The following is a 22586-nucleotide window of genomic DNA, read 5'->3' on the forward strand; positions in this document are numbered from 1 at the left end:
CATTTTAATAATCCAGAAAAAAAAATCTGCATACTGCAGAGCCGTTACTGTTCAAGTTTTTCTCTATGTATTGACTAACTTTCACAACTACCACATCATCTTCACTGTATTAAGTACCAGTGTTAATAAAATGTTTAGTGCAACAGTTTGGGCTGGGTTAAAGAAATATTTTAGAGTCATTTTTTACCTTGGCGACTGTCTGCTCAGCAACTGTGCTTGGTCGTCGCTGGCGAGCATCAATCCTAGCCTCTACTGGAAAGCTGCTTCGGTGAGATTTTAGCCTCTCCACTAGTAAGTAATAGATAGCAGCAAAGTGATTGTAACTGCGGTTCTGTAAGGACTGTGAATGAGAATGAAAACAAAAAATCATGTTAAGACAGCTGTACTAGCAAATACAATTTTCCATGTACTTTCTCATAATAAAAGGGTTCTTAAAAACTCACTGTCTGCCTTGAACAACTCTTGTATAGTAACACTGTGATTGGGCTGAGCCGCCTATTCCTCAAAAGACCAAACACACTCAACAAAGAGAGGTGATCCGCTTTTATATATACTGGTGGCAAGGGAAAAATCGATTACCAGAATAACTTTGATAATCTATGAATTTATGAAATTATGCATTTTAATATCGGTTATCAAAGGTTCAAAACAAAGTTTTGTGCATTGTTATCAATTATATTTAACATTTTTAGTGAAAGTAGAACGCAGATGAATACTGTGAAAAGGGACTAAAGCTGGGCCAGAGATGGTGCGATTTTCTTTCCTGCAACCACGGGCATCCCTTCCGCTGAGCGATTGTGTTTTCCCAGCAGGAGGCACAGGGAGCGGTCCCTGCCCGGAGCACACAGATATTTGCTAGCGGCTATAATCGCATGGAAAATCTGACATGCTGGTTTGTACCCACGTTGATCAACGGATTGACATGGGTACAACCAGCCTGCCCATAGATGGTCAAATCTTGGCTGGTCCATGCTTAAATGGCCGAGATTTGAACTGTCTTTGGCCAGATTTAAGGAGCTATAAAGCCCTCTTCTGAACCAGTGCATAGCACAGTAAAGCATTCTCAGAATAGGTATTCACATGTCTCATTTCCCCATATATACCAAAAATAATGGGATTATTCCTTATTCGGGATAGTGGGTGGTGCTGCACACATCATTCCTCTAAATCCCTATGGCTAACTGAATATCCAGAAGTGCTGGTGTGTCACAAAGATACAGCATACTGTAATGGGCTATGTGAATTCCTTCTGTTTTAGGAAGGCTTTGCTGTGCTATTTATTGTGAAAATAAGTGTTGAAAGGAATGTATTTAAAATTCATCAGGCATTCAGCCAGTGGACTAATGAGTGAACACATGTAATAGTACTAGGTATGGAGCAGATCGGAAGGACAGCAGAAGAATGAGGATCAGGCGATTGTTAGACCAGGAATAATATTGAGAATGTTGAACTCCACCCAGATCATAAGTATCTTAACAACATGAGTCACTTGTAGAACAATTTACAATCATTTGCTTGAGGGCTCGTACATACTAGGTGCATTGTTATGCATTTTCGAAACAAAATGCATAGATATAAAATTGTCCCTAATAGAAATGTATTCACACCATCCTGTTGAACTGAAGTTCAGTAAAAAAAATCAATCCTGATATCGGCCTTGTGTGTACACAGACCACCAATTTTTTATTTGGGGCAGTTTAAATGGAGCATGCCTAAAACTCATGTCAGTGCACGTCAAAGGCATGCATTCACACAAGTTCCTGCGTGAAAGAACCCTGGAGAAGGTCTTAGATCTCAGGCCCCAGTGCGGTATTTACCTCTGAAAGCACTGTGGAGTAAAGTTAACTGGGTGTACAGCATACATTGGGTTCACTGAAAGCTCTAGCTCAATATGGATTAGCCTGGCCAAAGACATTTTGTTCAAAGACCAGAAGGAGGAGTTTGCCAACTGGTAATTTCAGAGCACCAACAAATGGCTGATTCTGAAGTGAAAGTTTGGCAGGATATCCTGGTTTGGATGGGTGATAGTTAAAGTGGTTGTAAACCGCATGTCTCTAAAGACATGAAATATTAAAGTATACCCTTCAAAAGTGTGTACGCGTCCCCATTTAAAACAGGGACCTCCAGCCTCAATTCTGGTCCTGTGTACTGTATGGATGGGGGGGGGGGGTGTCTCTTCACTCCAATCGGCCTTTAGAGCTCTCCTGAGTGTAACTGCAGTTCTCCGCCCCCCCCTTTTTTTTCCCTAAAGGCCCGTACACACGCACCGATTGTCGGCCAAACGATCAGCCGTCTTTTGTCCGGTGCTGTCGTGTAGGTTGAAAAGTGCTAAAGACTGCACACGAATTTTGTCGGCCAACAACAACCGACTGCAGAAGTGATGTCATGTGATGGTTAACTTTCCGTGTGTTTTTTCTTCTCTGAGCATGCCCAGTCTTGCTCATCTGCTGTTTGTCTGCCGAATTCTGTACTGACTGAGGAACAATCGGCCGTTCTGGTGTTGGCCAACAAAAATTTTAAAGCATGCACATCAGATTCTGTTCGGCCGAAAAGTCGCAGTCGGTTGTCGGAAGCATCATACTAACAAGCCGACAATCGGCCGATCGGACGGTGGCTGAATATTTACGGCCGACAATCGCTACGTGTGTACGGGCCTTTAGACAAGCATATAAAGTCAGCACTTTAGAGAAGAGAAGAAAAGACTGCAGATAGACAAATACAAAAGACTGCAGATAGACAAATACAACTTAAGTAGGAGGATTTGTTTTATTTCTGTATCACCTGAGGATAGTCCCTTCACTGGGTATATGTAAGGGTTTACAACCGCTTTAAGGGTACTAAGACCACCAGACATGTTGTCAATAAATTGGAAAAACAATGTCATACCACTTATGAGCTTAGTTATGCACAGATCATTTGGTCCAATGCACACAAGGATTCAAATATTTCTAAATTGAATTTAGACATTCTACCTGAATCTCCCAAGCAAATTTATGACTAAATGCTTAGCAGAAACTGATGAAAGTATGAATGAAGAACTTATAAAAGGTACCATAAAGTCAAACAAAGATCATGGTCCCTATTGATTTTTAATGAATAAACGCAATAATGTTGTTGTAAATGATATGATAGTGTAACAATTTACTCTAGACATTCTACACAATTATAGAAAATGTGACCCAGATATATAACTCTTTACTGCCATTGCAAATCCCGGTTCCAACACTCAGTAACGATGTTTATAGAGTCCTATTTTTACGGATTAGACAAGCTGTGTAACTAAATTTAAATGAGGCGGTTACTCTAGAACAGGCATCACTAAATGGCGGACCGTGGTCCGGATCCGGACCCAGCTAATGTCTCATCCGGACCCCTGCGGTCCCACCCTTTAGAGTCGTTCTGCCCACAGCCATCACCACTGCCAGTCTCACAGAGCCAACAGCTGGAGGCAGGACAGCTATAGACGGAGGACGGGGGCTACCCAAGTTAACAAGCAGGTGATTGGTTGCAAGGATACAGGGCGGTCATCGAACAAACATGCGATTTGGACCTCTGCTGGAAGAATATTTTACTGACCGGACCTTTGTAAATTTTAATTCAATACCCCTGCTCTAGAATATCCCTTTAGAAGATGTTACTTCATGATAATGTTCTTTCCCCTACAAACCTATCTTACAAGCCCTTTGTGGGTAACTGCATTTGAATACGGATTTATTTGAGCTTTCTTGCCAATGAACACATCTTCAAGTACTTCATCTAAAACATCAACCACTAAAAACGAATGCTATGATTTTTGTTGGCTGCAAGTAGGTTAAAGCAACCGCTGGTTCAAAGATATCCAGCAGCCTTTTTCAAGTCTTGCTATGGAATTTTAGTCCTTATATTGCATGGTTTTTAATTTAAAATAAACCCAACAAGTGATACAAATATAAATAATAATAAACTCAACAAGCTTCTAATATCAACATCAGGTGGATAGACCAGGTCAATTACATTTATGTGCAGAGATCTTTCTGGAATGCTGGAGAAGAATCAACTAGTGGGCGATTCAACTCATCAGCCTCAACCTAAAATTTAAATGTTCGTTATGGTATTCAATAGCACCTCCTCCCATCCATTTTCACTTTGTCTCACCTCTATTGTCTTTTGTTGGTCAATCCCCAAGCTATGCATGAGTCTCAGGACCTGTTCATTGTGTTCTCCAATGGAAGCCTCCTTTTCATGACTCTGTGCATAGAGGACAGGCCGGTGCACTGGGACCTCAGTCATCATCCACTTGTGCTCTTTGATCTGAGCAATGGACAGACGTTTTGAAGGCTCTAACACCAGCATCCTCCTAATTAAGTGCTCACATTCTAGATAAAATTGAAAGAAAAAAAAAATATTGTAAGTGTTCTCGTATTGTTTGGTTTTGTAAGATATCAACCACAAGGAATGGAATAGCACCAAATGCTTTCATCCCATTAGCCTATCAATTGATAATTTGTTTGTTTTGCAGAATCTGGGGAAGTAAAGTTACTTGTACTCTTCATTGGTAGGCCATGTGACATAGTGACAACGCAAGAGTGCAATTGGCATTCAGTGTTGTCACCCTCTGAAAGGAAGTACCTGCACAAGGACCCACATATTTTAATGAGACCAGCAAATTTAAAACATTTTGAATATTACGTTTGAAATTACATTACCATAAATGCCATTATATGAGCTTGCAACATAATTGCTAATTGTATGAGCTTATATGAGATTTAATGATGGGGTTTACACATACTTTAGGGCTGCAGAATTTTAGTGTAGGAGTTTCCACAAATCATAAAAAGCTAAATAATAAATAAACTGGCTTATAAGAATGGACCCAAGCAGTGCAAAAGGGAATGTATGTGGAAGGAAGCACGTAGATCAGAGGTTTATTTGATTTAAACTGGAAACAAATTACATTTCGCAAAGTCCAGATTCCTTGTGCACATAAATTTGCTTTTAAAAAAAAAAAATCAGAATATATTCCTTTTTCAGTTAATCTTATGCAAAGTCCTTATTACTGCCAGTGGCAGTTGCTTCCATATATACTATTATTATACAGGATTTATATAGCGCCACCAGTTTGCGCAGCACTTAATGTTAGGGCAAACAGCACAGTTACAATACAATTCTTTACATGAGAAATCAGAGGCCCTGCTCATATATACAGTGGATATAAAAAGTCTACACACCCCTGTTCAAATGTCAGGTTTCTGTGATGTAAAAAAATGAAACAAAGATAATAATTTCAGAACTGTTTCCACCATTAATGTGACCTATAAACTGTACAACTCAAATAAAAAACAAACTTAAATGTTTTTTTTTTTTGGGGGGGGGTAAAAATAAAAAAAATTGTGGTCACATAAGTGTGCACACCCTCTTATAACTGGGGATGTAGCGGTTTTCAGAATTAAGCAATCACATTTAAACTCATGTTAAATAGAGTCAGTACACACCTGCCATCATTTAAAATTTTGATTAACCCCAAATAAAGTTCAGCTGTTCTAATAGGTCTTTCCTGACATTTTCTTGGTCGCATTCTACAGCAAAAGCCATGGTCCGCCGAGAGCTTCCAAAGCATCAGAGGGATCTCATAATTAAAAGGTATAAGGGTACAAAAGTATTTCCAAGGCATTATATATACCATGGAGCACAGTGAAGACAGTCATCATTAAGTAGAGAATGGGGTAGAGTGGCAAGACGGAAGCCTTTTCTTACGAAGAAAAACATCCAGGTCCGGCCAAATTTTGCAAATACACATCTGAAGTCTCCCAAAAGCATGTGGGAAAATGTGTTCTGGTCTGATGAAACCCAGGTTGAATTTTTTGGCCATATTTCCAAAAGATATGTTTGGCGCAAAACACTGCACATCACCAAAAGTACACCATACCCACAGTGAAGCATGGTGGTGGCAGCATCATGCTTTGGGGCATTTTTTTCTTCAGCTGGAACAGGGGCCTTAGTCAAGGTAGAGGTAAATACCAGTCAAAATCGGCACAAAACCTTCAGGCTTCTGCTAGAAAGCTGAACATGAAGAGAGACTTCATCTTTCAGCATGACAACAAACCAAAGCATACATCCAAATCAACAAAGGAACTTCCTCACCAGAAGAAGATTAAAAGTTTTGAAATGGCCCAGCCAGAGCCCAGACCTGAATCTGATTGAAAATCTGTGGGGTGATCTAAAGAGAGGTGTGCACAGGAGATACCCTCGCAATGTGACAGATTTAGAGTGTTTTTGCAAAGAAGAGTGGGAACAAAATTGCCAAGTCAAGCTGTGCCATGCAGATAGACCCAAAATGAGTGCTGAAAAAAAATAATCAAAAAGGTGCTTCAACAAAGTATTAGTTCAAGGGTGTGCACACTTATGCAACCATATTATTTTTGTTTTTTTTATTTTTACTTTCCTCCACCTAAAAGGTTTCAGTTTGTTGTTTGAGTTATACAGTTTATGGGTCACATTAGGTGGAAAAGGTTCGGAAATTATTTATCTTTGCCTCATTTTTTTACATCACTGAAACCTGGGGTGTGTAGACTTTTTATATCCACTGTGTAATATATATATATATATATATATATATATATATATATATATATATATATATATATATATATATATATACATATACATATACACACACACACACAGTGGGTACGGAAAGTATTCAGACCCCCTTAAATTTTTCACTCTTTGTTATATTGCAGCCATTTGCTAAAATCATTTAGGTTCATTCTTCTTCCTCATGAATGTACACATAGCACCCCATACTGACAGAAAAACACAGAATTGTTGACATTGTTGCAGATTTATTAAAAAAGAAAAACTGAAATATCACATTGTCCTAAGTATTCAGACCCTTTGCTGTGACACTCATATTTAACTCAGGTGCTTTCCATTTCTTCTGATCATCCTTGAGATGGTTCTACACCTTCATTTGAGTCCAGCTGTGTTTGATTATACTGATTGGACTTGATTAGGAAAGCCACACACCTGTCTATATAAGACCTTCCAGATCACAATGCATGTCAGAGCAAATGAGAATCATGAGGTCAAAGGAATTGCCTGAAGAGCTCAGAGACAGAATTGTGGCAAGGCACAGATCTGGCCAAGGTTACAAAAAGATTTCTGCTGCACTTAAGGTTCCTAAGAGCACAGTGGCCTCCATAATCCTCAAATGGAAGACAATTGGGACGACCAGAACCCTTCCTAGAGCTGGCCTTCCGGCCAAACTGAGCTATCGGGGGAGAAGAGCCTTGGTGAGAGAGGTAAAGAAGAACCCAAAGATCACTGTGGCTGAGCTCCAGAGATGCAGTCAGGAGATGGGAGAAAGTTGTAGAAAGTCAACCATCACTGCAGCCCTCCACCAGTCGGGGCTTTATGGCAGAGTGGCCCGATGGAAGCCTCTCCTCAGTGTAAGACACATGAAAGACCGCATGGAGTTTGCTAAAAGACACCTAAAGAACTCCAAGATGGTGAGAAATAAGATTCTCTGGTCTGATGAGACCAAAATAGAACTTTTTGGCCTTAATTCTAAGCGGTATGTGTGGAGAAAACCAGGCACTGCTCATCACCTGTCCAATACAGTCCCAACAGTGAAGCATGGTGGTGGCAGCATCATGCTGTGGGGGTGTTTTTCAGCTGCAGGGACAGGACGACTGGTTGCAATTGAGGGAAAGATGAATGCGGCCAAGTACAGGGATATCCTGGGCAAAAACCTTCTCCAGAGTGCTCTGGACCTCAGACTGGGCCGAAGGTTTACCTTCCAACAAGACAATGACCCTAAGCACACAGCTAAAATAACGAAGGAGTGGCTTCACAACAACTCTGTGACTGTTCTTGAATGGCCCAGCCAGAGCCCTGACTTAAACCCAATTGAGCATCTCTGGAGAGACCTAAAAATGGCTGTCCACCAACGTTTACCATCCAACCTGACAGAACTGGAGAGGATCTGCAAGGAGGAATGGCAGAGGATCCCCAAATCCAGGTGTGAAAGACTTGTTGCATCTTTCCCTACTAAATACTGAGCTAAGGGTCTGAATACTTAGGACCATGTGATATTTCAGTTTTTCTTTAATAAATCTGCAACAATGTCAACAATTCTGTGTTTTTCTGTCAGTATGGGGTGCTATGTGTACATTCATGAGGAAGAAGAATGAACCTAAATGATTTTAGCAAATGGCTGCAATATAACAAAGAGTGAAAAATTTAAGGGGGTCTGAATACTTTCCGTACCCACTGTGTATATATATATATATATATATATATATATATATATTTTTTTTTTTTTTTATGCTTAAGTTTAAGGTCTCTTATTTAAAAAAAAAAAGAAGGATTCAAAGCTTAGGGCAATTAGTTGAAGACCATTTTTGTAAAATTGGCTGTTCCATCCACATCGCCATTACTTGGACAGAGCTGAGCCCAGTGAGATTATTTGTGCCACATAAAAATAAACATTCAGCTGTCAATGACTTATCGTGTCGTAACATGTAGAAAAGGGTTAAATATATCAGAGGAGCCTCGGGGGATCATGCTTTAATGAATCTTTATACGTCACACACGTAGCCTGGGGTCTGTGTTTCCACCACAAAGAATCTGGAGAAAGATTATGGCTTTGTTTCCGTTATTAATCCCGTCTCTCTTTGCTTGTAAACATCAGCAAAGACAGGAGGGTGGATGGATAAGGACGATGATGACCCAGAAGCATTTCTGTCATGATGCTATAAGCTGGAAATCTCAGGGGTAATTCTACTGCAAGGTCAAAAACACAGCTTATTCTACTGACAACTACGGCAATTCACAGGCATGAAGTTCGATGAGAATTTCAAACATGGATCTGGAAAAAAATGTATATATGTGGCTGAAAAACTGTAGATTAGGTTGTCAGTTAAAATTTGTTTAAAAAAAAAAAAAAAAAAAAAGGCAATTTCATTTAAATGGTGGAAGTTTCGCTATTCCTCTGATGCATATCACTTGAACAAAAGTTGTGTCTCCTTTCTTCCTTGTTTTGTAGTAGTTATGCACCATCATCCCTATAAGTGCGTTCAACGGCCTGCCTCTACACTACCTATAGACTGCTCCGTATGTACAGCATGGCTGCATGCACGGAGGATGGTGACTGGGGATGTATCCGTAGGTCACTGCTAAGAGTCACCCGATTCAAAGTCTAGGTTTTGATTTCCTTGGTGGCTATGGAGAAGAACCTCCCGTTTGATGAACAAAGCCTCTATTAATCCGCTCTATGGAAACTACAGATGTCCTTATACATTAATCTTTAGAACTGCTCTAAATTAAATGAATACTGCATCCGCCAGAGTACTTCTCGCACTATACATTGGAAGCTGGAATTGGAGAGCAGACGAACCTGCCCCTAATTTATCCACTGCTATATACACTTTATTGCCAAAAGTATTAGGACACCCGCCTTTCACGCACATGAACTTTAATGGCATCTCAGTCTAATGCCTCGTACACACGCATCGATAGTCGGCCGTCTTTTGTCCAGTGTTGTCGTGTTGGTTGAAATGTGCTCTAGACTGCACACAAATTTTCTCGGCCAACAAAAACCAACTTCAGAAGTGATGTCATGTGCTGGTTTACTTTCCGTGTTTTTTTTCTTCTCTGAGCATGCCCAGTCTTGCTCATCAGATTTTTGTCTGCCGAAATCTGTACTGACTGACGTAAAATCGGTTGTTCTGTTGACGGCCAACAAAAATTTTATAGCCTGCACACCAGATTTTGTTCGGCCGAAAAGTCGGAGTTGGTTGTCGAAAGCATCATACTAACAAGCCGAAAATCAGCCGATCGGACGTTGGCCGAAAATTCACGGCCAACTATCGATGCGTGTGTACGAGGCATTAGTCCGTAGGAATCAATATTGGAGTTGGTCCACACTTTGCAGCTATAACAACTTCAACTCTTCTGGGAAGGCTGTCCATAAAGTTTAGGAGTGTGTCTATGGGAATGTCTGACCATTCTTCCAGAAGCGCAATGTGAATGATTACACAGGGTCAATTTGGTTTGTTTGCAGGCTAGCTGGTAAGGGTGTCGGGAAATTATTTGTTTCTGATATACATTGGAAGCTACCTTCTCACACTCATCATCTGATCATCAGCTTCAATGCAGGGTTCACTACAGCAGCTTTCCCTTCAGCCCTATTAGGCACTGAGCCCTGGTTCATGAAGCTCCAGCTGTAAGCAGAGGGCACAGGTGCACCGTTCAGTCTCACTGCTGGCAGCTTGTCAAATTCTTTGACAGGTGCTGCAGCTGGATGGTGCACCTATCGGTACTTAAGTTTAGTTAGTAGGTGCCCAGGGGTTAACATTAAGAACACTGCTTGCATTCAGAGCATTTGTCCTTGGGCACATATTGCAGTAAACAGATGCTGCTCAGTGCAGCCCTGTCTAGCCGCAGCAGCTGTCAGGACTCAGAGTTTGAGAGGCTGCTGGCACCCGGGCTGGATGGTGGAGTCTCATGCCCCGAGGCTAAACGCCACATGTGAATGAGGCCTAATTCTTTTAAAAAAAACAATATCTTTCCTGCGCTTGAGTGGTATGTGGGAAAGTGAATCTTCTAGGCGGTTTTATGACACAAATGAAGTGGTCTTGCTGCCCCCCTCAGGACCAAGAGTATCCAAAAGGCACTACAAGAAAATAAGAGAAGGGCGCACCGACCTTGTGCATTACCACTTAAATGTTTATTAAAATCAAAGAAGGGTAGCGTACAATATACTCACAAACGTAGCATATGAACAAGTATATAGGAAATGGGCACCGCTCGCTTCCAGGACACTTCTCTACTGCTGGATAGCGTGATGGCGTCCTCAAAACCTGATGTGGCTTACATGTTTCGAGGGAGAACCCTCTTCCTCAGAGCCAAAATTACCACTTTTAAGTGGTAATGCACAAGGTCGGTGCGCCCTTCTCTTGTTGTTTTCTAATTCTTTTTAAAGCAGAAATTCCATGCCATACAGAAGCCTTCTGCTCCCCAACATATAATGATGTAAAAATATATTTGTAAACAGATTGGCCAAAGAAAACAATTCAAAAAAACCCTAATCGCCACACTGGCCTCTGACTTTTGGGAGGCACCGGTGAGGTCACTATGCCTGCCTCCAAAGCTGGGAGTTTGATTTCCCAAGAGAATGCGCGCCCAGGCTAATTGCAAGAGTGAATTCTTGCGGGATTTTGAGCCCCCATCAATCTCAGGAGGCAGCCGCGAGGCATAGGTGCCTCCCAGAATTGTCAGAGGCAAGTCACTATTTATTTTTTGTAAACCTAATTGTTTATATATGGCTTTTTAAAGTGTTGTGGGTTTGCAATAAAGTGGATATTCCATTAGCCATGGAAGGTCTACTTTGAAATATACCAAACGTTTTTTTTCCTTTTTGTTTTTAACATATTGATAGAGTAGGGAAGGGTTAAAAAAGAAAAGTCATGTGACAGGCTCTCTCTGCTGCATTAAACAATGGAAACTCCGCAGAATACCACAGGCTTCACACCGTGGCCTGCATTTTTTTGTATGCATGTTTGGATTTTATGGAGTAACCTTACAGAGAACAATAATCACTTTTAGATAATGTGGTCCCTTCAGTTTTAGCCCTTTAAAAAAAAAGGTCCTAAAAGCTCATGGCGGAAAATTTGCAAATCACTGGAGATTTTTTTTTTTTTTTATCGCAAAACAGAATGCAGGACAGAGCTGGCAAATCCACAGAGGAGCTCGTCTCTAGCAAATGTCAATGTCATTGTTTTTCTTTCTCTTTGTCATGAGCAAAAACAACTGGGGGCAATCTGGCTGGTTTCTGTAGGAAGACTGCACAAGTCCTGACCTACAGCAGAAAACAGTCAGGGAATGGCAGATTATTCCATTATCTAAGCACATTTCATTCATACTCTATGGAAGCAAGCAGTCATAACACAAAACATATTATCTTTTCATTTGCATTCCATGTATTTCTTCATGTGTTGCCACAAAAATTTAGGGGAGTAATTGAAGGTCATATAGATTACCAAAATATGCAAAATATTGCATTAAAGTGATACCGAAAAATAGGCTTACTTTCCAAAAATAATCCACATACTTAATGGGTCTGTACAGTGCACATTAGTTGCAGTCATGTGCATTGCTCTACGTCATGAGTGTCCAACCTTTTGGCTTCTCTGGGCCACATTGAGTGTAGAGAAACATTGAGTGTAGAGAAATTTTCTCGAGCTGCATACAAAATATATACTATTAGTTAAGGTATATAAGTAATAAAACACAGCCGCACCTTTCCCGTGCTGCCGTGCCCACCCCCCCACCCCCCCAGCACTAAATTTAACACATCTAGTGGATGATCCCCTCAGAGGCTGCTTCTGTGGCCGTGCTCCCGACTCGACTTCCTTCCTCCCCAGCAAACCAAAACATTGTCAGGGGGCAGTGGGCCGCATTGCCTTCTGTTGCGGGCTGCAGGTTGAACATGCCTGCTCTACGTTCACTACAAACACCATAGTCCGTTGTCCATCACATAAGTGAGAAAAAGAGGGAGGCCACGTTTCTATATATTTTTGAGCCCATGGAGAACGAATGTAGCCACCTTCAAACAGAGTCATATCACCAAGAAAAAAATGTAGGCTCCGGAGGAGGCTGAGAGCAAAAGGAGGGAATCTTTTTTAGTTAACCACTTGCCAACCACGTAATCTAAATTTACTTTGGCAACCAGGTCGGCTCTGTTGCGTGAAATCACACACCTGTACCTCATTTCGTGCCATAGCCTCTAGGGGGCACACATGCGGCACTAGAGACCCGGTTGCATGCTGACTGGACAGAGGGGGAGCCAATCAGTGGGTCCGGCAAACCCGATGTCCGCCAGCCACCTGCGATTGTTCCCAAGAGACAGAAAATGGCGGTCTGCCTATATAAACAAAGCAGATCGCTATTCTGACAGGGGAAATGATGGGGATCTTGTATTTCTGCTACAAAGATCTCTGGCTTCCCCCAGTCAGAGCAACCCCCCACAGTTAGCAAGCATCCTATAGGGATACATTTAACCCTTTGACCGTCCCTGATGTTAACCCCTTCCCTGTCAGTGTCATTAGTACAGTAACAGTGCATTTTTTTTTTAACACTGATCACTGTACTAATGTCACTGGTCCCCAAAAAAGTGTCAGTTAGATGTCCGATTTGTCCACCGCAATGTTGAAGTCCGTTATAAATCGCTGATCACCGCCATTACTAGAAAGTAAATAAAAATTCCACAAAATATCGTATCATTTGTAGAAGCTATAACTTTTGCGCAAACCCATCAATATACGCTTATTGGGATTTTTTTTTTACCAATAATATGTTGCAGAATACATATTGGCCTAAATCGATGAAGAAATTTGATGTTTTACATTTTTTTATTGGATGTGAATGCAGAAAGTAAATTTTTTTTTTTTTCAAAATTGTCGTACTTTTTTTTGTTTATAGCGCAATAAAATAAAACCACAGGAGGTGATCAATTACCACCAAAAAAAAGCGCAATTTTATTTGGGTACAGCATCGCACGACCACACAATTGTCAGTTAAATTAATTCAGTGCCGTATCGCAAAAAAATGGCCTGGTCATTAAGGGGGTAAAACCTTCCAGGGCTGAAGTGTTTAAAATATACACTTTTTTCCTCCAAACCAGAGGTTGGAGTCACCTTACCTTAAAGTGCTACTAAACGCACACTGTTAAATTTACATTGTCCCTTCTACTGTATTTCTGTATGTGGATGATGCCACTAATTATTTTAATTAAAAAACCCCTCTAAGTACCTTTCTCCTAATCAAAATTACAGCTGTCACATGACCAGGACCTTTCCCAGTCTGTCTGCTGGGAAACATCGAGTAGCAGTCTTCTGCTGCTGGTCACTTGTTCAAAAAAAAAAAAAAAAAACAGCCTTTGGAATACAGAGTAAAAATAAATAAATCATATCTAAAGACAGTTTTAAATTTGAATATATATATATATATATATATATATATATATATCTGAAAGCAAATCTATTTTGTTGAAAAAACATGGTGTGGGTGGATTTCTGCTAGTCACAGGCTGTGCCACGCCCCTCCAGCCTGTTTTAAAGAATAAGAGGGAGGTGAAGCCTCCGTAAATATCCCAACCCCATTGTGTTTAGCTGGTAATGGGCAAGGAGGGTGTGGGCTGTCATTTACACCATCATTCATGAATCTATATTCACATGGGCTGCTCAGATGGGATAGGGAGTAACTGCCCAGCATAGAAACTCACTGAAAACTGAGCATGTGCAGAGTTGCCACCACAGCTGCTACATTTTTAGCTGAATTGGGGACAGAAGGTGGAGATAGAGAGCACCAGGATCAACCAGGTTTTTTTATGTAGAATACAGAAAATGAATCTCATAGTGACAGAGTGAGCATGAACAGCATGTAATACAACATTTGATAATTTTTTTTATGATGTGGGTTTAGTTACACTTTAAGGGCTCATTCAGGAAGGTGATAAAGCCCGTCCTCTGTGCAGAGGTTTGGCAGATGCGTGTGTATCCACCTCAGAGCTGTGTAAAGGCAGCCCATAAAAGTGGATGCATGAGCAGGACTTTAAGTCCACGCAATAAAGAGCAGGATTGCTACGCCAAGATGCCATCCTTTTTCCATCAGCCTTACCAAACAAGATCCCAGGGGAGGTATTTTGATTGCAAACACAAAATTAATTAAATGACGCTCAGTAAAATGCAGTCAGTTAAGGTGCTTCGTAAATTGCTAGAAAAATAAACACAAACCAAACCGATGCTGCAATCTTTTAATTATCAAGAGTCAATTAATTTACAGAAACATCAAGCAGATGTGCGTCGACAATGATGGTAGAAAGGTCTGTCCACTCGGGAACATATTGCATACGAAAAGATGGATGATGTGGAAGGTAATCCCAAGTGCTTATCTAGTTACGAAGACCACAAATGCAAAGAACTCCAAGTTACATCCCTGAAAGGTCAGATGTGCAGGGTAAGGGTTGTCTACTACTAGTTTATCGTGCAGAAAATATAACACATTTTTTTGTATTTGTCATGGGAAAATCAAGAGCCAAAATTCCCAATTTATAGGATAAGCAGTCATGACGGAGTTTTTGCAAGAATCTGATTATCTGCTCTCATTTGAGCAATTTTATGGATATATGACAGTTAGTGCCTTTTCAGCTGTGTGACCTCATACACCCCTTAGTGAATAAGAAATTGGGGATTGATTTACTAAAAGTCAGGGCCGTTCACCAAGCACAGTGAATGTTCACCTAAAAAAGTCAATGTTCGTGAATAGGGAAAAGCTGTGTTTACTTTGAAGAGCCTATCATATGCAAGGGATCACCAATTTACCTTATGTACGAACATTTACTTTGCAAAGTGAACATACACTAGGCAAAGCGAACATTTACTTTTGGAAAGTGAACATTCATTTTGCTTGAACAGCCCCTACACCTTCAGTAAATGAACCACATTGACCAACACTCCAGCTGTAAGTTAAGCTTGGGGCACAAAAAAAAACAAAAAAAAAAAACTTTTCAAATAAATTCCTTAAAACCGAACTCCATTAATTTAAAAAAAAAAAAACCTAAAGAAATTACCCTTGCAGTGAGCGAACCCTCGGGTCAACCCCAGACTGCAAAGGTTAAAGTGATATATACCGTATATATATCTATATATTTAAACAGGTTATACTTACCGAACCGGCTCTGTGAAGCCCTAATCCTCTTCCTACTGGGTCCCCCACCAGGGCTCCTCCCCCTGGCCAAGTGCCCCCATAACAGGCTGCATGTTATCATCACTCATGCATTCTTGCTCCCGAGCCACCCATGTGTGTCCATGAGATAATACCGTAAGTGACACTGCTGATGCCCTTTTTGCCAAAATTCAAGTGAAAGTGCATTGTCCTGCACTGCTCTCGGTGGGCTAGGTGCAAACTTACACCGCCTAGTTCCTGGTGAATCCTTTAAATGTATAATCTTTGGTAGTACGATAGGGCAGCATGGGTAAGGGCAGCCATACTTGAATCAAAATTCGGCTGGTTCAGCAGGAACTGGGCATATTTCAATCAATGTATGAGCAGGCTGGCTGCACACACAAGTCAATCTTTTAATCGACTTGTGTACAACCAGCCTCTCAGCTCTCCCTGACTATAGCCGGCGGCACTGATTATTGTATTCTAACACAGAGGAACTAGGAGAACTATTAACAAAAGGGGTAGACTATCAGCTAAATCTGTTACTTTGTTCATCAAAAGGCAAAGTGATAACTTGAATTGGTTTTTATTTCATGTAAACCTGACGCCAACATGCCACGTTAGGTGCCTTGATGTGTAAAGCGTCTTACATGGTCACACAATATAAATACAAATACAGGAAAAAATGTGGTGGCACCCCCAAAATGATAAATGAACGTAAAGAGTAGAGAAGAAGCTGCAAAGCATGTAGGGAATTCAAGGAAGTTGTGCAAAGAGATGGCCAGCAGACAGGGCGACTTCACAACACGAAACAAGATTTTTCAAGTAAGCGAATATTGGATTGTCAAAAATAACTATTGTTCGTATTTTTATTATAATGCTGATGTTTTAGTATGAAAGTGTGTGCCGTTACTATGAGACCCCGTTCACATAGGGGCGACCCGACTTGCTGGGGCGACCTGTGAAGTCGGCGCGACATGCACAGACTTCATATAATTGAAGTCAATGCAGGTCGCCTCCAGGTCGCCCCAAAGTAGTACAGGACCCTTTTTCTAAGTCAGAGCGACTTGTGTCACTCCTATTAGAACGGGTCCTGTGCTAATCTATGGCAGGCGACCAAGTCGTCTGACAAGTCGCGCTAGTGTGAATGGGCACTTAATCTTTTTTACCAGCATTTACCAATTTATTTCAATATGTCCCTTTTTAGCCCTGACATCCCTCCTTCCACCCTAAATGAAATAGATTACAATACAACCTCACATTAGACAATCTGCCAGTCTCTGCAGAGCCACAGCCCAGAAGGGCCTTCACAGAAGCTGTAGGAGATGTCGGACATAACTGGCATCTGCTTTAAATACTGCTATATACAGAAATTCTGTACACATGCTGTAAATGGTGAAATCCCCATACCTCTAAGGCACCCAGTGAAGACAGTGCCATATTCATTTGCAGTAGTTAAAAACAACAAACACGTGTTCACCTGACAACACTTCCCACCCTTAATATTGCTCAACTCATGCCTTTCCTCATCCCATGTCTTTGCTATTGGCACCCACCTTATTATTATTATAGAGCATGTGAAAATCTTGACTGCCTTCTAATTAAAATGGGCTAGACATACATTGCTGATGCACTGCTAGATATCGAGACACGTGTATGCAACCTCACATTTCAGGTGACTCAGGCAATGTAGGCTATACACAGGCAGAGCCTCATCAAAGGCTCTTAGTTCTTAGAGAGCCATCTCCTAGTACTAACGTGTAAACGAACAAAAAAGAAAAAAACTCTAGCAAAGCCGTATTGCTAAGCCTTTTTATAGATCATGGCAGAGCGGAAGAGAAGAAATATTTTCGCTTGCCATTTTTTTTTTTTTTTTTTGTTCCTAAATCCATACTCTACAAAAATGTAATATTAATTCTTTGCAGTAACAAGCATATTGCCTTTAAAAAATATATACTGTATCTAAGTGAAGCTTTATAAACAGCTACCTACCTTTAAAATATATAAAATCATTTCTTATTAAATTTGATTACCTAAACGCCCAAATGCATGTATTCTTTCATACAAATTCATATACAAAAAGTGTCGGAGCTCTATTTTAAAAACGTTAGGGCATATTGTACGGGGGCACAGAGTACTACGTACCTCAGTAAAAAATAAAATTAGCAAAAAATTGGGGGAGCAAACCCTGAACATGTATATCTAAAGCCGGTGCAGCTATGGATAAAGCAACATGTATATTAAAGTATAATATGTGCTATTCTTTTTTAAGAAATAAAATTAGCCATTGTGTAAGGGCAGAAACTGAAGCCAAGCAAAAATATAAAAAAAAAAAAAAAAATATATATATATATATATATATATATATATATATATATATATATATATATATATATATATATATACACACACACACACACACACACACACATACATACATACATACGTGTGTGTGTGTGTGTGTGTGTATATATATATATATACACATATATACACATACATACATACATACATACATACATACATACATACATACACACACATACAAAAACAAGCACAATACGCGCAAGACACGTGTGATGAACACAATCCAGTGAATTTCAATCCAAGACAATTCTATGATAAACCATTTTTCCCCACAACCTTTCACAGTATTTCAGGTCCACAGATGTTTTTTTGGCGATCTGACTTCTTTAGATGAAGGAGCAGCCTGATGTATCCTGGACATTTTTATAGACTTTCAAGACATGGATTAGAATAATGCGACACAGGTTACAAGCATGTGCATATAATACAGTACTCATATTGCCCTGCTTTACAAATCCATGCATTTTTTTAGGAGCATGTAAAGCATTGCACCCATGGTAATCTCAGGCTGTGTAGCTGTCTGCTCATACCTCATACAGGCAGGCAGTTACTAAATGACAGGAAGCCTCTATGAACTACCTAAAGCACTCATCGGCGCCCTGGTAGTTCATTGAAAACTAAAAGCTGTCAGATGCAAAGCCTGTTGGTACTTGTAGTTCATTCATTTACAGAACTCTATGAATAAATGACACGTACTGTGTGGCAGAGCCCCTCACCGTCATATTTTCAAATTGTGACAGTGGGTATGGGGAGAAGATCCCTGGCCAGCTGTCACAATTAGAACGTGGACTGGGGAGAGGATGCAGGAGCAGGTTATATGTTCCACTGCAAAAAAAGGGTAAACATGTTCCCAATGGTGAACTCATCCTTTAAGAATTCCAATTTATTCAACATCTATCATTTTTATGATCAGCAATTACACTCGGTCTTATCGTGAAAAGCAAACTCTACCTTCAGACATGAAATATGGTATTCGAAATCTCCCTTCCAGAACCCTTTGTCTCAGGATGGGGAGTGTAGGACCGTCAAATGGTAACGCACCACATACCAGGACATAGAGTACAACACCCATACTCTGCAAAAAAAAAAAAAAAAATGATGATTAAAGACACAAGTTATTTATCATTCTGCAAGTACTAAGTAAAATGATCCTGTACTCCATTTCAACACGTACTTTATAAAGGTTAAAGTCCTGACTAGAAAAAAGTCTGCAGTTCTCTTTGTTAGCCAGAAAAAAACTGCTTCTGCACCAATCTCTGATTTCATTTAAAGTGATTGTAAAGCTTGAAGGTATTTTACCTTCATGTATTCTATGCTATAATGCATTCAATGCTTTGGAAACACTTTTACTGGGGTCTGGCATGCTGGACTAGCTAAGCTCTATCATTTTCTATTCCACCGTCCAATGAGAGTGTCTCAGTTGCCAGAATGGGTATTCTCATTGAACTGTGAGATGACAGTTGATGGAGCTCCGCTATGAGGTCAGAGAAAGCCCCACTGCATACTGGGTGTTTAGCCTCGATACATGGGGCTGTGGCGCTAAGCTGCGTGTGGAGGACACAAGTCCGACGTCTGGCCCCTCTGAAGGCAGCCTATCAAATTCTGTGAGAGGCTGACAGCTGCTCTGGCTGGAAGCTGCACCTAGCAGTATGAATATTGCGGCGGTCAGCCCTGGGCGCATACTGCCTAAATGTTGGTACAGCTAAGCGCATCATCCAACTGCAGTAGCTGTCATTCTCAGAGCATTTGACAGGTTGCCTTCAGTGGGGCTGGATGGTACAACTAGCACCAATGCATGTTGCGTCAATAGGCTTATTTATAAAAACTGGGCAGTGGCCCCAGGCCCACTGGGTTATGGGGGGGCCTCCACCACCAAACTCTCCAAAAACCCTTGAGTCCTGCTGCCTGCCACTCTAATTTATGCAGCACAACTCATCCTCCCGAACGCCACCTATGTGGTGATGCATGAAGAGTTTGGAAGAAAGAGTTCTGTTAAGTTGATAAGTACCACTGCTCATCAGGAAAGCGAGACACTATGGAAGCAGAGTTTAGGAAGAAGGGTCCTGCTGTACCAGTATATACCTCTGCTCATCAGCACAGCGGGACACTATGGAAGCAGAGTTTAATAAGGGTCCTGCTGTACCAGTATATACCTCTGCTCATCAGCACAGCAGGACACTATGGAAGCAGAGTTTAATAAGGGTCCTGCTGTACCAGTATATACCTCTGCTCATCAGCACAGCGGGACACTATGGAAGCAGAGTTTAAGAAGGGTCCTGCTGTACCAGTATATACCTCTGCTCATCAGCACAGCGGGACACTATGGAAGCAGAGTTTAAGAAGAAGGATCCAGCTGTACCAGTATATACCTCTGCTCATCAGCACAGCGGGACACTATGGAAGCAGAGTTTAAGAAGAAGGGTCCTGCTGTACCAGTATGTACCACTGCTCATCAGGAAAGCGAGACACTATGGAAGCAGAGTTTAGGAAGAAGGGTCCTGCTGTACCAGTATATATCTTTGCTCATCAGCACATCGGGACACTATGGAAGCAGAGTTTAAGAAGGAGGGTCCTGCTGTACCAGTATATACCTCTGCTCATCAGCACAGCAGGACACTATGGAAGCAGAGTTTAAGAAGAATAGTCCTGCTGTACCAGTATATATCTTTGCTCATCAGCACATCGGGACACTATGGAAGCAGAGTTTAAGAAGAAGGGTCCTGCTGTACCAGTATATACCTTTGCTCATCAGCACAGCGGAACACTATGGAAGCAAAGTTTAAGAAGGAGGGTCCTGCTGTACCAGTATATACCTTTGCTCATAAGCACAGCGGGACACTAAGGAAGCAGAGTTTTAGAAGAAGGGTCCTGCTGTACCAGTATATACCTTTGCTCATCAGCACAGCGGGACACTATGGAAGCAGAGTTTAAGAAGGAGGGTCCTGCTGTACCAAATACTTACCACTGCTCATCACTGCATGACACTAAAAAGAAAAGATTTGGGAGAAAGGGATCCCCTGTGCTAATCACAATGATGTGCAACAGGTCTTTTACAAGGCATAGCAGGCTACACAGCCAGAATATCAGACTGAAGGAAGGGTCTATCCCTTTAAGAAATCAAGGGTATCACCTATGCCTGTGGGCCACTTATTTCTTAAAACAGCCAGGCCCAGGTACACGTCACCCAAGATTTTAGTATGTAATTTCACAAAGTTTTACGGTTTTGCTGAAATTAAATTGAGGTTATTTGGTCAGTTTGGACGCAAGCAGTGCTTAGTGGAGCTCTCCTTTTAAACCTCCTCCCTTTGTATTCATTCAAATTAATACAAACTCATGTAATTTGCTATGAAACATGAATAAATAAGTGGAAAAGGGATTAAAGTAAATCAGACTATCAAAGAGACATTTCTGAAACAAAAGGAGCAGAAATTGTGCCGGGAGGGAAATACTTCTATTGAATCTCTGGGAGACACTCGAGTTTCTTGGCAATGTGATGTGCACATGCCCATGTCGGCTTGGATGTCACACACCTTTTTTTTTTTTTTTTTTAGTTAGGTATAAAAGTTAAAATCTGTTTAAATTTGCTTAACATATGCAATACAAATAATATATGAAGTGTATTTTACATTTTAACATGGGAACTGCTGCCAAACAGAGCTGGATTTATTAAATTGCAAACAGAGAAGTAGAACTATGTGATTATTTTCTGGCATGGGATTGCTTTATGATTGCCGCCTGATTCATTATTTCCATGTCAGGCAGATTTATGCTGATTTGTCCCTGTCAGGCTTATATATATTGCAGCGTTTTACTAGAAAAAAAGAATAGGGGCTGATTAGGAGTAGAGGCCGTTAAAGCGCATTTCAAGACAAATTAAAATATATTTATTTAAAGCGGAGTTCCGGCCACAAAATCATGCCTTTAGATTTTATGGCATCCGCTTCCTTATCCTTACCTGAGCAAGAATTGGATATTCCCGGATTTTATTTTTTTTTTTTTAACTTACCTTATTACAGAGGATAATATACTCACCTTACCATCCACTTCCTCCTTCCTGGGCCGCGGGCCGCGCCGTCACTTCCTGTCCCGTAATGCGTCCTGGGAGCTCTTACTCGTGGCTCCCAGGATGCAATGGGCAGCGACGAAGGCGGCCGGCAGCTCCTCTCATCACGTTATTTCCAAACAGGAAATTACGCGATGTTAGGCGGAGCACAGTGCGGACGGCGATGCCGATCGCATAGTACTGGGCATGCGCGAGATTTTGCACTGGATTCACCGGCCTCCGCCCACTACAACCAGGAAGCAGGGCAGACATTTCCCCACAACTGACTCAGCGAACCAGGACAAAGATGGCGGCGCTCAGCATAAATTTTATAAAGAAAGATTTCATGCTTGCAAAACTATTATTACACTGTATAAAACAGGATTAGCGGATGTATAGAGGTTGGAGGGTCACTGTTTGGGGGACATTAAAAAAAAAAAAAGATTCTGTGGCCGGAACTCCGCTTTAATGC

General features: G+C 41.0%; 1 protein-coding gene across 1 annotated transcript in view; it reads right to left on the minus strand.

Annotated features, from left to right (window-relative positions):
• SIK2 (salt inducible kinase 2) overlaps positions 1-22586 on the minus strand; it is a 151945-nt gene that overhangs the window by 41214 nt on the left and 88145 nt on the right. The window contains exons 5-7 of the mRNA XM_082273178.1: positions 19024-19147; positions 4135-4355; positions 188-340 (exon numbers count right to left, since the gene is read on the minus strand). Coding sequence (XP_082129304.1) covers positions 188-340; positions 4135-4355; positions 19024-19147 — 498 coding nt within the window. The remainder of the gene's footprint in view (positions 1-187; positions 341-4134; positions 4356-19023; positions 19148-22586) is intronic.

Source organism: Pelophylax lessonae (genome assembly GCF_965119305.1).
Source record: "Pelophylax lessonae genome assembly, chromosome: 12".
Classification (NCBI taxonomy): Eukaryota; Metazoa; Chordata; class Amphibia; order Anura; family Ranidae; genus Pelophylax; species Pelophylax lessonae.